General features: G+C 41.4%; 1 protein-coding gene across 1 annotated transcript in view; it reads right to left on the bottom strand.

Annotated features, from left to right (window-relative positions):
- DIP2B (disco interacting protein 2 homolog B) overlaps window positions 1-16,445 on the bottom strand; it is a 155,076-nt gene that overhangs the window by 84,540 nt on the left and 54,091 nt on the right. The window contains exon 2 of the mRNA XM_033138694.1: window positions 3,031-3,102. Within this exon, the coding sequence (XP_032994585.1) occupies window positions 3,031-3,102 (72 nt within the window). The remainder of the gene's footprint in view (window positions 1-3,030; window positions 3,103-16,445) is intronic.

The following is a 16,445-nucleotide window of genomic DNA, read 5'->3' as shown; positions in this document are numbered from 1 at the left end:
TTACAGCAGCCCATAATGACGTATCTTTTAAGGGTCACTCTGTTGACTCTAGCTGCAAAAGTTAAGCAATTTCCTTAAATCAGAATCCAAAATAGATAAGGTGCTATCTTTTATCAGACCACCTTCGAGGAATTTCCTTGAAAAGAAGCCTGGAGTTTTAACCATCACTGTGGCACACATTTCCATATCTGCAAAATGGAAACAGAAAGACTTCCTGCGTCAGAAGTTGAACAGAGGCCTTAGTTTATAGTGGGAAATGCTTTGATTTTTATTTTATTTTTTAAGAAAAAGAGGCCAGCATAATTGAATAGTATCTCTTTTATGCTCCCTACAAAAGCAAAAATACAGCAGATTCCAAAACTCGGGACTTCATTCTACATTACTCATAAATGCTCCATTGGCACGGAAACGAATGGGGAATCTGTCATCAAGCATTGCTGCGCAGGGCACACCTGAGTCACAATGGCAGCAGTAAGCCCCACCTTACAGCAACATGGTTTATCCTTCTGCCTTCTGCCAGTGCTCTGGCTGACTCCTTTGGCAATTAAGAAAAAGAAGGTGTGGGGATGGTTCACTTACCTTTCTTTTCCTGGTTATTAAATAACATTTAAGCAAGGAAAATAAAACAAAGTGATAGTGCAAGGTGACAGGTGTGTGAGGGAACAAAGAGCCACACTAGCTTTCAAGAGGTCCTTGGATTTAAACTCCCAAGATGAGAGAAAATTTGCCGAGTTTTTAAGGGGCTCAACATGCAAGCTGCAGCTCACTAGATCATGTCCCTATATTGAACCACGTACAGAACAAGGTCTGCCTTCCCCAACATAGGGCTCAACCCACACGTCCCTTTGTCCCACAGATTTATTCCCTTTGGTCTGTAACTTCTAAGCGCAGGCATAAGAGGTTTTTCTTTCAACCTACCACTTTCCCTGGGAAATCCCTCTGTTTACCGTTGAATCGGAAAAAATGTCTATCCGCAGAAAAACCCGATGGAAGTTTGCTCCAATTCAGTAGTAAGCAGCAGGTTTTCCCGGGGAAAGCAGTGTGACAAAAGAAAAACCTCTCAGCCTAGGAGTCACGGACCAAACAGAAGTGTGGATAAGCCTATACAGTGGTACCTCGGGTTACAGACGCTTCAGGTTACATACTCCGCTAACCCATAAATAACGCTTCAGGTTAAGAACTTTGCTTCAGGATAAGAACAGAAATCATGCTCTGGCGGCGCAGCGGCAGCGGGAGGCCCCATTAGCTAAAGTGGTGCTTCAGGTTAAGAACAGTTTCAGGTTAAGAACGGACCTCCAGAACGAATTAAGTACGTAACCAGAGGTACCACAGTAGTGCCTTTCAGATGTTTAGGAACAATTTCCACCATCCCTGTCCATTTTGACATGCTGTCTGCAGCTGCTGGGAGTTGTGAGTCCAACAACATCAGAGCGTCAGGTGTACCATCTCTGAAAAATGAGGTGAGTTATTTCGTGGGAGAAGTTTTAAACGCATTTCCATCAAATCACAGTAATGCAGCCTTCACGTGCCAGCACATTCATTTGCCCTACAGCTTTTCAGTTTGGTTACAGCTCACTAAGTTCATCCCCAGAGCCTTTAGGCAAAATCCAGACACGCCCAATGTCCACTGAAAGCAACAGACTTTAAATAATAAACTGTGTACTGGGGCCTTCAGTGCATCTTTCTAAGTTATTCTGGTGAGCAACTCTATACACAGGATGAAATATAAAATGTGTTCACCTTTTGCGGGTTTCACAAGCACATGAAGTTGACACAGTGGAGTGAGAAAATGTGAGAATTTAAGAGACAATTGTTTTTTTAAGGGTCCAGCTTCTATTCAGGTAAAGTGAAACAGCTTTTTCGTATGCCAGAAAACCCAGCTGTGCTACTTTCCAGATTTTCCATGCAGCTTAGCACACCTGGTTAAGAAGAAGCTGGGTTGGAATTTCCCACCCCCCTCTCTTAATGCAGCCTGAATTATGAATTCTAAGCTCTTTTGAAAATGCAGCCCTGCGGCATATTTAATATAACATGAAAACTGCAAAGTTTTTCTCTTTTCTGCCATTGATGAAATCACCTTGAAGGTAATGATAATCACCATCAGCCCAAATTCACACTGACAAAGCAAAAACAATTCTGAAGCACTGACATTCAATGCCCTTTTACCCTTATTCTTCTTCGGCACAAATTCAGCTAATCAACAGCTAATAACAGTAGCAACTGCATCACAAAACTCTCTGCATATACTACCAATTCCCTCCACTGTAAAATGGCCTTGAACCACAGTTTGCCTTAAAAAAACAACAATAAAAAGACACTACAGTTATTTTGTGTTAAGCCTCTTCTGCTAATTCTTCCTACCTCTGGGTGGATAGTACAATTATACTTCATTAATTAGCCACCCCTGCTTGTAGAACAGTCTCAATGAAAATTAACAACATTCACAAAGCATTCTCACTGAAAGTACAGAATAAGCTCATCGGTGATCAAAATGTGTATGAATCATTGGGTTACACTCAACAATTCGCAAGTGGATTTCTTCTCATGTAACAAGATTGCCACTCTGTCTCCCACCCCACCCCCAGGGATGGGCACCATCACTTATTTAACAGCAGGGCAATGAGATTATCTCCTGGGATGCTATTTGCCAATCTGCCACATGTGCCAAATAAACAAGCTGCCTCCTGTCCCCCCAAAAAATCTATGCTAAGCAGAGGAAGAGGTAGGTTACCCTTAGCATGCATGCTAAGGGTTAAACTCAATACTTGTTTTGAAAAATTCCCCAAGTCCCTTGATTATGACCAATCAAAATGTCACAAAATAATAAACAAGCTCTCGAGTCCACAAGAATTCTTACTCAGGTGCCAAGCAAAGCGAAGGTGGGGAAGAGAGAAAGAAAGAGCTGTCTTGAAGCCATAATGGCTGCACTGGTCCAAATTTCAGCTTTGTTGAGAATGGGTTTCCCTACCATAAGCATTAACTCTCTGAGGCAAGATCATGTCTTATTCTGAACTCTAACACAAGGCTTACCTTGGGTCTGTGGAAAATATGGAGCCAACAGCTTTGCCCTTTTCTTCTCATACCCCTTCTGCGTAATGTCCCCTAAAAGAAACCAAGGAAGCAGAAATCAAACATGTGTTGCCACATTTGGAAAAGGAAAGGAAAGACCTAAAAAGTGTCTGCATGACATTTGGAAACCCCCCCCCCCTTGTTTGTCTCCAGCAACAACAGTACTGTATTATACAAGCTATTATATTTGGCAATTACCCTCAAAGCCCTTCACTGTTGTACCAGATGGTCTGAAATGGTTTAAGGTTGCAATTCTAGACATACGTGGCAGGAAGGGAGTAAGTCCCACTGAACTCAATGGGGTTCACTCCTGAGTAGATATCCAAAGGATTGCACGGCCATATGTTTTTCATCTGCTTTTGACTTTGTATCTCCAACGTCATTATTAATGCATTTATTCAAAGCAGGTCAGAAACATCTATGGGGGGTGCTGTGAAATTCAAAACACTGCGTAAGTACAGTATATGACTATTATTAAACTATTTTCCCTGACACTGATCTGTCTGATGTACAGGAAGAGCCATCTGGCTGATTGTCTTTCACTCTATAAATTCTCACATTTTTATCTGAATGGCAGGAAAGAGGCTAAAATATGAAAGGATTAAGATAGGGGAGAAAAGCAGGAAACCCATAAACATTTTAGCTATCTCTGCAGCTCTGCCTTCTTTCTCAATTTCCCTGCTCTAAGGGTTGAGGAGAGGAGATAGCGGGGCCCTCCAAACTGGTGTTTTATTGTGGGTGTATTCGGCAACGTGTTTGTGACACAATAATAGCACATCAGAAGTGGTTCTGCTTTAGTTTGTTCTGTGATGCTTCTCCAGGGCCACTGCATCAGTGGAGGGGGGCTATAACACAGTAAGAGCAGAAGAAAAATAAACCAGAATATTTATGGTATTAAAAGTTATGGGATTTCCACGGAAAGTTACAATATGTGCACTGATTGGAAATGAAGCAGTGTGACAGCCCCAAAAGATCTGCAGCTGCAAACAGTATTGAAAGCAGGATTTTGTTTGACCTCCCCAATAGCACCATCAGCACAAATCATCATGAATACTTAATACAATGGATGTCGGGTGATGTCCTAGATTGGGGGTTCAGGTGGTCTGTAGCATGTTCACATTAAATATTCATAATCATTTAAATTGTATTTGTATTGCTTTTTCTGGTACTGTATGTATTTTATTGGGTAATAATTTGTATTCAATGGAACACAAACTATACAGGTACTATCATAGTACCTGTATATAATAAAATGCAGTGGGTGGGGCTTAACCAAGTTGTTCCATGTAACTATGGAGGATTGGGGGAGAAATCAAGAACACATTTAAGGAGTGCACTGGGGTATGACAGAGTGATAGGTCTTGTTGCATGAGCAGACCTCATACACATACTCCACTTAGCACTACACTGAATTCCACCAATATAAGAAATAAAAGAAGCAACAAAATACAACTAAAAATAAGACACTATCTAGTACAGTGCACAGCAATTGCTACAACAGTCAGAAAGACCATTAAGTGGTCTCTCAAGACTATCAGCCATTTTTAATTGGTCTGTTGGGGGAATTGTTGGGAAATTGCTGATCTAGATCTCTTGGAGAAAGCTTGAACTTTGGTAGATAGATAGATAGATATTTATTATTACGGCCATTGGCCCATCACACACGATTTTTCAAACAACATATATATACTTAGCCTTTCTACTTAGAACTCAAATTCTCCACCAAAATGCCTCTGGCCCACCTAATTGATATTTAATGTTTGCTTTTTTATTTTTTTTAACAAGAAATTTATTAAATTTTCCAATAAAACAAACAATACAAAATACAATAAAACAACATCAAACAAAAAAAAACCTACAAAAATACAAACCTGCAAAACTACAAAAATCTAACTATCTTATCATATTCATCACATTATATTGGGACCTCCTCACATCCTCTCTTCTGCGTTCATTTCTAATCTTCTTTAGTAACTTTGTAACATTGTAAAATCTTCTTTCTCACCTAATCTTAACAATATAAACCTTAATCCATATATATAACTCTATTATATTGCTTAATGTTTGCTTTTTAATCCTTGCACCTCAAAGCACAGCAACCATTAATCTTCATTTTACCAGGTGGACAATAGAAGGGGCAAACAGCTCACAAACCTAGCAAGCCCGTGGAAACCCCAAAATGACATGATCAACCCAATCATTCATAATCACTATCGGTACTTGTTCTGAGACTGAAAATATATCCCTTGAAATATTACCTTAAAAAACTGGCATTCTCATCTTCAGGTATAAAAGGCAGGAAACACAGAAATGACTGTTGTATGGGGTTAGGTGAGGGCTTGCTTGTCACTTTAGCCCTGTACATTCAAGATTCTAGGAGACAGTGTTGGCCTTCAAAACAAGTTTTGCGGATATTGGAATTGTGAAATTGCTATTACACAAAAGCCAACATGACTGCATGTAAAGTGGCTCTCAGGCTCCACCCGCGGTTGAGAAGTGAAGCTTTGTGTCACCTCAGGCAATAACTATATACCGGTAATCTAAGTCAGAGTGCCACACCTCTCCCTTCTGCCATGCTCTGGCAAGTCAAAACAAATTTAAGAATGGAAAATGTATTTATTTAACACCTTCCTATATGGCCCTTCTTTATTCATTCCAAGGAAACTTGCAATAATTTAAGACTCTCTCTCTCTCTCTCTCTCTCTCTCTCTCTCTCTCTCTCTCTCGTGTGTGTGTGTGTGTGTGAACTACATTAAACAAAAGGCAAAAATTATCACAAGTGAATTAATTCTCTAATCTTCCCCTGGCACCTAAAGGGTAACAATGTTGGCATGAGGTAGGCTTCCCTGTAGAAGGAGGTCAAGAGAAAGGGCACCACAGTTGAAAAAGCCCTCTCTCCAGTCGACACCTATATCTCCTCTGGTGTTCGGGTACCTGGATGAGAGCATTGATGGATGACCGCAGTCTGCAGTGCAGCATTAAGGGAGCAGGGACACCTTTAAGATACCTGGCTCCGAGACAGTGTAGTGCTCACAACTGCCTAGCAGCCAGCAGAGCTCTTTCAACCATGGCAAGGTGTTACCCCAGCCAAAGTTCAAAGAGTTTTGGGGCCATCTTCAAAGACAGCCCCACATGTAATGCACTGTGAAGCATGTCTATAGAAGACACCCACAGAAAGGTCACTGTTGTTTCTCTCTCCTACAACTGGTACAAGGCAGCTTCCTAAAGTGGCATACTGCTATTATTGCAAGAACAGCAGGGAACAAAGCAGGAGGCTTCTGTTTGTTAGAGCCCACCAATTCCTATGTCTATTGTATTCAATCACATGGGTAAACATCAGCTTCCCATAGCAGTTTCCAAATTGCCATAAGCAATGCTGGCCTGAAGATGAACCATCAACAGCAGAGGAGGGTTTTACTGAAGCTAAATATCAGCCTTTTTGTCAGATTATTAAAACTTGTCATGACACGATTCTCTCTCTCTCTCATGCACGTCAGAACCGTTTTATCTCTTTGATTTGTTATTTATGTTATTAATGTTTGTGTGTAATACTAATAAAGATTCATTTTAATAAATAAAAAAGAACCATTTTATCTCTTAATTGCTTTTGTGCAATTTTGATTTCGATGGTTGCTCTGAGGGTGTCAATAGAAAGTTTCACAGAAAACACATTTAAAAGAAGAAGAAAAGGTATTTCCCTAGCATGCTTAGCCCAGTGGCTTGTTGCATATCTTTTCCTCTCCTCAAGTAACCAATTTTACAGTTTTGAAAGTCACTGCTAACCTAGTCTGACCCTCCTGTGGTGACACATGTCACTGTACATTTGCCCCATTTGTTTCTGGATTTGTACTATTACATATCCTGCTAAGAGTCTGAGGCAGCAACATCCTTTAGTACTGCTGCAATAAAAGCAGCTTTGAGATTCAACATAAGTAAACAACACCAATGCTATCAGTTATTTAAATTCACACTAAAGGCAAATCAAATGTGTGGGGCCCCTCCAAAACAAAACAAATCTGCAGTAGAGAAAATACTAATGAAGGGAAAGCTGCCTACATTCAGATCAATCCTTGGTTCTAAAAGGAAGTAAATTGCTCCTTCAGTAACAGGACAATCAACTACACAACCAAGAATAAAGGCTGTGAAGGCCTAAGAGTTTATGAGAAAGTGGTAAATTAGGCTGAAGGGGGAAGCAGATATGGCTGGATGGTCCTTTATCTGTTTGAGAAACCAGAGGCACAGTTGGTGGTGAATCAGAATCAGTAACACATATAAAGAAGTTAAATCTCACTCTCTGCGGGAGGGAAATGCACACACAGTAACTGGAAGACATCAGTTTTATTTGGTTTCCCCAAAAAATGTTCCAGGAGCATACTGTCCTCGTTTTGTTTGAAAATTTAAGCTGAATTTTCTGTAACTAACTATAGAAAAACCAACATGTCAGTTAAAGCTCCACTCCTGTAACACGGTCCATCAGCAACAGTTCAAAAGTATTTAAAATACAGGCATAGTTTTAAAGAAATCCTCTAAAATTATCCCTTTCACTTCCGATTTCCCACAGTTTGAAATGAGTCTGGGCGACATAAGCAGACTGCACTTCAGAAACTCGAAGAATGCTAGAACTCGCTTTTCAATGTACCTTCTCTTTTCCTCAGTACTAGAGTGAGGATGACGCCCGTATTAGGTACTAGATGATGCCAACTTTATAAGAGAGGATGACTACTGACAAGGGGCTCAGGTTTGGGGCAAAATAGAGCTTAGGCGAAATGCTTTGAGAAAATGCTACTACAGAACAGACTGGCCCCTGAGAATACTGGCTGAGTTTCCATGTTGTAGGATTATGAGCCTGGGTCATGGGATGAGGGCTTCCTTGAACAGTGCTGCAATCAAGTAACGTGGGGTAGAAAATTTTCTGCTGCAGCATCTTTCCACCGAAATGTTTCAGTTTCTGGAAATGCACTGGCATTATTCCACAAAGTAAATAGGTAACAATAAATGGATGCAATGCCAGTCAAACCAGCCGATTTCAATGTTACAACTAACTTTTCTGATGACTATGCCTAAGAAATTTCTAACACACAGCTCTTTGGAATACTAATAGGTGACCCAGGCCAGGGTACGTGGCAGAACAAATGCAAGCAGTGTACATATAGCACAGCACAAACAAAAAAAGCAGCAGCAGTGACGGTGTAATCTCTGTAGAAAAAGTTTTCAGAAGCAAAACTATTTCTGCAAATTCCATGGAGTGCCTGCTAGTATTCAAAGATAATTAATCAGAGGTCCCCTCTCTGGATTCCATTATCATCAGCGGTGAGGTGGGTGATTAATGGCGAGATTGCCTTTTCAATGAGGGCAACCCAGCTTTGATATACCGGTACTCTCCCCAGAGTGGCTAGCCTGGCACGCACTCTCAGATACTTTCCTAGTGCCAGTCAAAAGTGTGTTTATTTTCCCATGCATTCAATTTTTTTAAAAGTCTGTTCTACTCAGATTGTGATATTATTTTTATAGGTTTGCTGTTATTTTATAAGTTTGCTTTATAGTACAGTGTATTAAATATTTTATGGTAAGCTTCTGATAAACTAAACACACACCAAGTGACTTTCTGTACTCTAAAAGACACTTATAATAATAATAATAATAATGGGCGGCTTCCAACAGAAATCAAATACAAAAATATCACACATTAAAAACTTCCCTAAAAAGGGCTGCCTTCAGGTTTTTTCTGAATGTCAGGTAGTTGTTTATTTCCCTGACCTGTGATGGGAGGGCGTTCCACAGGGCGGGCGCCACTACCGAGAAGGCCCTCTGCCTGGTTCCCTGTAGTTTTGCTTCTCACAGTGAGGGAACCAACAGAAGGCCCTCGGCACTGGATCTCAGTGTCCGGGCTGAATGATGGGGGTGGAGACGCTCCTTCAGGTATACAGGACCGAGGCCGTTTAGGGCTTTAAAGGTCAGCACCAACACTTTGAATTGTGCTCGGAAACGTACTGGGAGCCAATGCAGATCTCTCAGGACCGGTGTTATGTGGTCCCGGCGGACCACATATGTTTCTTGTTTCTTGTTGTTGTTTTTACTTAGTCGTAGCTTTTTTGATAAGATTACACAGTCCAAGTGTTTGAATCAAGTATTTCATCTCAACTACTGACATACATTATGCACAAATCCCACGCTCAACAGATTACTCGTGAGATACAAAGCAACAAATGAGACAACCAACTGCTTGCAAGATCTGCTGTGGTTTAACTTAGCTTTTCCCTTAAATTCCTCAGGACGATGCCTTATGTACTCTGAAAGTTCTCTATCCTATATAGCGTAATTGTAATTGGCTCATTTACAGAATAGCCTATACAGAAGCCAACAGATGTCCACAGGACTTGGCAATGGGCCTCCTGTTGATGGTGTTCTCTAACAAGACACTGATCCAGCCCATGAAGGCCTCAGAGACCAAGCCCTTGTTGAACAGCAGCAAGGGCAGCAGAGACCATGCCTTGTCCAGCTGTTGGGTGTACAGTGGCAGAATGATGCAGGCAGAGGACAAGGGGACCAGAGCAGCCCAGCAGATCCAGCAGCCCGACAGCACCGCTCAAGGAGCACTTATGTTTCTTGTTGAATCACTGAAAATCAATGTTTAAGTGAGTACTGTAGATGCCACCTTCCATGGTAACTTTTCCCCTCCCTCTCCTGAATCAGCGCCACCCACCTCACACTTATACAACTCACCTGCAGAGAGAAGGTGTGCATGCACAAACTTAGCTTTTCCAGAGGATCTGGGTAAAAGCAGAATGAATCTTGAGTCTTGGAAGGCACATGGAGCTTAAAGATGAAGCGAGGGAAAGCATTAGACCCTCTTCCAATTTCCTTCTTTAGTTCTATGTACTTTTCAAGGGAGAAAAACAAGGGAACCATCCTCAGCAGCTCATTAAGGAAAGGGAAGTAGGATGGAAAACCTCTGGGGCTTTGTGGGCAGCGAGGAAAGACCTCAAGGACATCATTGCACCACAGGCACCACATTCACAACACCCCAGTGAGGGCAAATAAAACTTCCTTCAAAAGATCAGCAAACAAGCAGGCAAACATTTTTGTGAGCTTGTAAATTTTCCACATTTCCCTTCCAAGCTAAGTTAACAGCCTGTAACCTACAAGTGTTTATACCAAATAAACCAGCTTGTTTTCACATCAAATCAGTTTTTTTATAAAAGCAATTGTGCACAGGAAAGAGTGTAGAAGGTTTGCTTAAATCCATGTGATGGATTGTTTGTACACCTGTTCCTCTGAACATACACAGTCATTCCCAACTTCCTGATACATTTATACTCACAAAGCCATCACAGTCCAAACACGACAGCCTACAAACAATTCTCATATAGCTTTCTACAATGGTGTGGGAAAACTGTGCTCCCCTAAAAAATACTGGACTGCAGTTTGCATCATCCCTGACCATTGGCCATGCTGGCTTGTACTCATGGGAGCCGGAGTCCCAAGAACATCTGTAGGGCCACAAATTTCTCACTCTTGTTTTATGCAGAAAATATCTGACATTTGAAGCAGCTCTTAGTCTAGAAGTACTTTGTCCTCTGATTAGATAAAACCTTGCTGTGAAGTCAAGTCAATAAATGTCCTTGCAAGTAATGTGGAAGTGTTGTATCTGCAGATCAAAAAGAATTCTTTAGAAAACGGCTTAAGCATTATGTAAATGAAAGAATTTTTTTTAAAGGGGACCTGCAAGATTAAAAGCCTGGTGGATCGTGGTACTTAGTCATCAAGGAGTCAAGGACCTCCATGACTAACTGTTTACACTGTCAGGTGTGTAAACTGCTCAAGTGTTTATTCTGTTGCAGTGACATGTTTGGAAGCCGCTGTGAACCCAACAAAGCAACTTCCAGTCACTCAACATAAGGAGCAAAGAATCCACCCTAATGAATGGGAGGAAAAGGCAGCCTGGTGCTTCCTGGCTTATTCAAGGCACAAATACACAACTGGAAAGGGTTAGTCAAGTGCTTGCTCCCCCCTCAATTTGGGATCCCTATTTGCTTGGGGGTGGGAAGGAGACATTCATTTGTCTTGATCTTGCTTTGAGAATTTTCTAACAATACCCCATAGTGTTGAGGAATATATGCATGCCCGGCCAGCAACAAATGTTACTGTTTATTTGCAGGCACTGCATTTATTTATATTCTTTGCTAACCACAGCCCAGACTCTGTGTGTTCTCTTGCATGAGAAAATCCTTCTGTGCCATCTGTATGTAACAAAACTGTTGCAGCAAACATTTGAATTTGCCTTCGCAACTGGTTACCTTGAGTTATTAGCAGCATAAAAATCCACCAAGAAAGAAAGAACGAGCAGAAGAAACCACCACCATACACAGTCGCTGGTTGCCCATACTGGGGGGCATTATATACACATAATAATAATTTACTCTGGGCGGCTGTGTATTTTACACAAATATGGTGGTACTTTCAATGATATACTCCTACTATTGTGGGTTTTGTGTACATATATGTCCTCATAATCCCAGACACATACACAGGTATGTACTTACAACTCCTTACTCCTCCTTCCACGCAGTCTGAGGGTGGCTTATTTTCCTTCATATTCTCTTCCCTCCTTTTCTTCAGAAGGGCCAATACAAAATCCGTATTCTGGCAGTACCTTTATTAGGGCCAACCAAAATACCACAAGCTTTTGAGTTCTGCAGAACTCTTCATTAGGCTAACTAAGGCCCGTGAGCCAGATGCGGCTCAATCGCCTTCTCAATCTGGCCCATGGGCGGTCTGGGAATCAGCGTGTAGGCAAACTAAGGCCCGGGGGGCGGATCCGGCCCAATTGCCTTCTAAATCCAGCCTGCAGATGGTCCGGGAATCAGCGTATTTTTACATCAGTAGAATTTGTCCTTTTATTTAAAATACATCTCTGGGTTATTTATGGGGCCTGCCTGGTGTTTCTACATGAGTAGAATGTGTGTTTTTATTTAAAATGCATCTCTGGGTTATTTGTGGGGCATAGGAATTTGTTCATGGTTGCTTTTTTTTAAATATAGTCCGGCGCTCCACAAGGTCTGAGGGACAGTGGACCGGCCTCCTGCTGAAAAAGTTTGCTGACCCCTGGGCTAGATGGTGAACAAAGCCTCAATTTGGGGTGTTGGGGGGGAGAGAAAAATATTGGCTGGTGGTAACACAACGAGTGCTTCTTGCCTCAAGGAAGAATGCTGATGGAGAAGGTAGCAGACAATATATATGAGGTTTTTAAAGGGGGCCTTATACCAGACTCAGTTCCTAAGGAAGAAATGCATGGCCAAAATAATACTAACTTCATGCTGAAAGGAGGCAAAAGCATCAACAGAGTAACAAAACATCTGCATTTCCGCCAAAATGGTATTGTAGATAGGGAAATGAGTTCAAAAGGCAACACTATCTCTATCTTCCTTCGGTCTGGCAGCTGATGATGCCCAGAGGCCTTTGATGGCAGGGTTTCAGAGCTAGGCCTAGACGTGCAAACATGTAAAGAAGCCATGACAAAATTCTTACTTTTCCCAGTCTGTATCAAGTATGGGGAATAATTTGTGTCCCTTCGTTTACACATTACTTCGTCCTTACATTACTTTTCAAATATTTGTTTGTGTCAGAGGATACTGGTCCTCATAGAAGGGGGGAAATGTACACAATCACATCTGGAAACAAGCCCTCTGATTTCCCTGTGATGATTTTGCTTCATCTTCCTCCCCCTCTGCCCAGCCTAAGAGACTCATCTCATTATGCCCCACTAGAATCAAGAAATGTTCTCAATGGCACCCCTTTTTAGAGGCCTGGCAAGTTCAAGTAGCAACAAAAGACCGCTCTGAATTTAGACCAGCCTTCCCCAGCATGGTGCTTTGTACTACAAGTCTCATGAGCCTCATCCAGTATGATCAATAATCAGGGGTTATGTAAGATGTAGTCCAGCAGCACCTGAGGTCCACTAAGACAGGGAAGACCCAATTGGACAGATGATGAGCACAGCTCACTCCCACTACAGATGTCTGGTTTTTAAATTGTGTTACCCACCCCAAACTTTTGTGTTTAAGGCAGGTTAAAAAATATATCAGTAGAACTAATGAAATGTTGCATAGGTTGTAAAAATGAACTTGTGTAAACATTCACAGATCAAGTCTGTGGAAGAAGAAAAGAGAAAGAGAAAGATGTGGAGCAAAATTAGGTACGGTTGCATCACAATCTATCTATACCAGAAAAAAGATAGCCAGATGGACAAATGCCTCCCTTTGCCTGCACTTATTTCATCCTTGAAGTAAATAATTTTACCAGATGGTGCTTGGATAATGCCAAGGCACTGCAAAGCCAAATCTTCTGTTATTTCCTTAACAGGCACTGCTTTCAAAACACTCAAAAGATATTGTAGAAACACATCACCACAGGTGATTAAGGGCTGCAAGCTGAGATTCTAAAGCCTATTTTCTATTAAAGGTGCTTCTAACTTAGGGTGGAGGTATATGATTAACCTACAAACTGTCTTCTCCGTGAATAGTTTAAGGAGTTCAAAAAAAATCGACAGGCTCAAAAAAATTCCTACCCCTTTGTAATCAGTGCCATCTATAATTCATTGTGCACAATGCTTAAAAAAATGCAGACAAATGACTGAACATTTATCTGCAATTCCGGCTCAAGTGAAATGGTGCATTGGTCTGCCTCCTTCTTACAAGGAATTTTATCCATTTTGTCAGCAGGAGAGAAAATTAAACCTTGAGCTAGTCAGCACTACTCAGCCTAATCTACTTCCTAGGCTCATACCAAGAATAAAACTGGATAGTCCTATGTATGTCACCTGACACTCTTAGGAAAAAGATTATGATACAAGGTATCATAAAGTTATCCAATTTATTACTAGTATCACAATATTAGGCAAAAGTTTTCACCTTAACCACAGAGCGACTTAAATCCTAGCTTGCTCCTCTGCTCATATTTGGAGCAGGGGAACAATTTCCACCCATTCCTTGATCTCTCTGCAACTTGCTGCATTATATGTCCCACCGTTCCCTAGTGTCTCCCAACCCAAAGGGGAAGATTTTCAAGGGGCTGCAGAGAGAACAGGAGCAGGAAAAAAACTATTCTGTGAAGTCCATCCCTTCACAGAAGGAAAGTTTGGACCCGAGTCAATGTCTACTAATGTATGATAATGGTATCCAAACATTTGTCAAGTAATGAGTGTTTGTGCTTGTGAAAAATTAATTAAGAGAAATAGTCTGCATCAGTATCTATCTTTTTATTTTTTTAAAATCCCAGCTTTTTCTTCATGTGCCTCCTCCACATGAGGTTTGGAAGGCAGCAAGATGAGAAGGGGCCTTCTCTGTTGTAGCTCCCTGTTTGTGGAATGCTCTCCCTAAGGAAGTTCACCTGGTGCCTTCATTACAATTTTTTTAGGTGCCAGGTGAAAATGTTCCTCTTCAACCAGGCCTTTGGTTGATGGAATATTCTACAGCCTTTTTACATGTGGTGGTGGGGGGGGGGTGTTATTGTTTTGCTGTTTTGTTTTACTTACTTGTTTTTATCCTGTATTTTATTCTGTGAACTGCCCTGAAGTCTTATGATAAAGGGCAGCATATCAATCTAATTAATAAATAATAATAAAAAATTGGGGGGGGGGAGAAACACATGCAGTTCCATTTTTGAGAAAAGCAGGGCTTTGATTAGCAAAATTAACTTAAAATTATAATTTATCTTAGCCAAAAGGCCAAGAAGCAGGGCTTTGATCAGCAAAATTAACTTAAAAATTAAGGACTCTGGTAAAACTTATCCTAACAACAACTCTGTATTAAAGATCAAATGGACATTGTAAACTAGACCCTTCACTGCTATTAAAAGTATATCTGTCCCAACAGCAACCCAACCATAAGCATGCCAGAATTCTGCTCACATCACCAAAGTTATGTCATAAACAGTTCAGCCTCTGTCTCTAAGAGGAATTACATACCGGTACATTAAGTTCTACCTTGGGGTGTAAAGATGGACAGAATAGAGGCTATAATTCTGGGACACAATTTATAATTTGGATTGGAGCCAAGAGAATAGAAAAACAAAGGCAAGCAAATATATATATTTGCCAAAGTATATAAAAGATCAAGAAAAGAGGCAGGGGGAAGGAACAAAATTGAGATATATGTGATGAATGTAAAATATTCTCAGTCTCATGGCGAACAATGAGGAGGATTTAACAGTAATAAAACAATTAGTGCCAAATTAATCCAATTTCCTAGATATTGGAATTCACTCCATTATAGCAGCACAGGGTCCAAAACCCATTAACTTCTTTTTATTTACAAGTATGCTTTTAAGGCATTTTTTAAATTAAAAAACAACAACCCTGTAAATCTCTTATTATATCCTTTGCATTCTTTCATGGTTAATCCAGCTTGATGTGACTCGGTGTGAGAGTCACAGCAGATATATTCCTATATCATGGTTCAAATCCTAGCAGAGTCAAGAGCAGGATAGACATGGGCAAACTACAAAGGCCATCCTTATGAGCTTAGTTTCTGTGTCTCAATACAACATTTTTCTTTTATGTACCTAGCACATAATGGGATGGAAAGGCAATGGGTGATGTCAGGGAATTGTTGCCGATGCAGCGCAAGGTGGTGGAAGGGCTCTCCGGATGCTACAGAGAGCCCCAGTCTCACCTTGCCAGCAGCTCCTCCTCTGGTAGGGAAAGGAGCGGCGAGACGTCCAGCGAGGAGGGGGAGAATTCACAGGGGAAAGGGAGTAGAGGCTCTGGGGATGTAAGAGAGACCTAGCACTCCCACAGTCCCGAGAGCGATACAGGGGGGACGCAATTTCCGTCGCCCCAAAGACGTCGTGGAGTGAAAAGAAAGGATGGAAGGCGGGGTTTTCGTATACCGAAACTCTTTTGTTGGGGTCAGAACCGGAAGGGGCCATTCCTGGATTCTGACACCGCTTGATACAGACATGAACCTTTTAGCTCTGCCCTGTACATAGTTTGCACAATAAAATCCTTAAAGGAAACAGCGGAGTCCTGGCTGCTTACTCATGAGCAACTAACTGAGAACCTTACAGGTGACATCCAGTTATGTCCATCTGCAAGCAAAATGGACTTCTACTTGCATAAGAAGACCCCTCCCTCTTCTCCTCCACCCTGCAGGCCTCCAAGTATCGGGGCTCGTTCAGCTGTAGGTCAGCACAGGGACTCAGAGTCGAGCAGTAAAGTTAATTCTTTATTAAAGGAAACAGAATACAGAGAAACTTACTGTAAGATTGGTCCCAGTAAAACAACTGCCAGAACTGACGATCTGTGCCTCTTACTTCCCCCTAAGTCTCCTCCCCGTCCAGCTGTTTTCCCAGCCATATGAAACTCCATTGGGGAGAAG

This window comes from Lacerta agilis, chromosome 2 (assembly GCF_009819535.1).
Source record: "Lacerta agilis isolate rLacAgi1 chromosome 2, rLacAgi1.pri, whole genome shotgun sequence".
In the NCBI taxonomy this organism is placed as follows: domain Eukaryota; kingdom Metazoa; phylum Chordata; class Lepidosauria; order Squamata; family Lacertidae; genus Lacerta; species Lacerta agilis.
The sequence above is the reverse complement of the archived record's forward strand: the minus strand, read 5'-3'. Positions and strand labels throughout refer to the sequence as shown.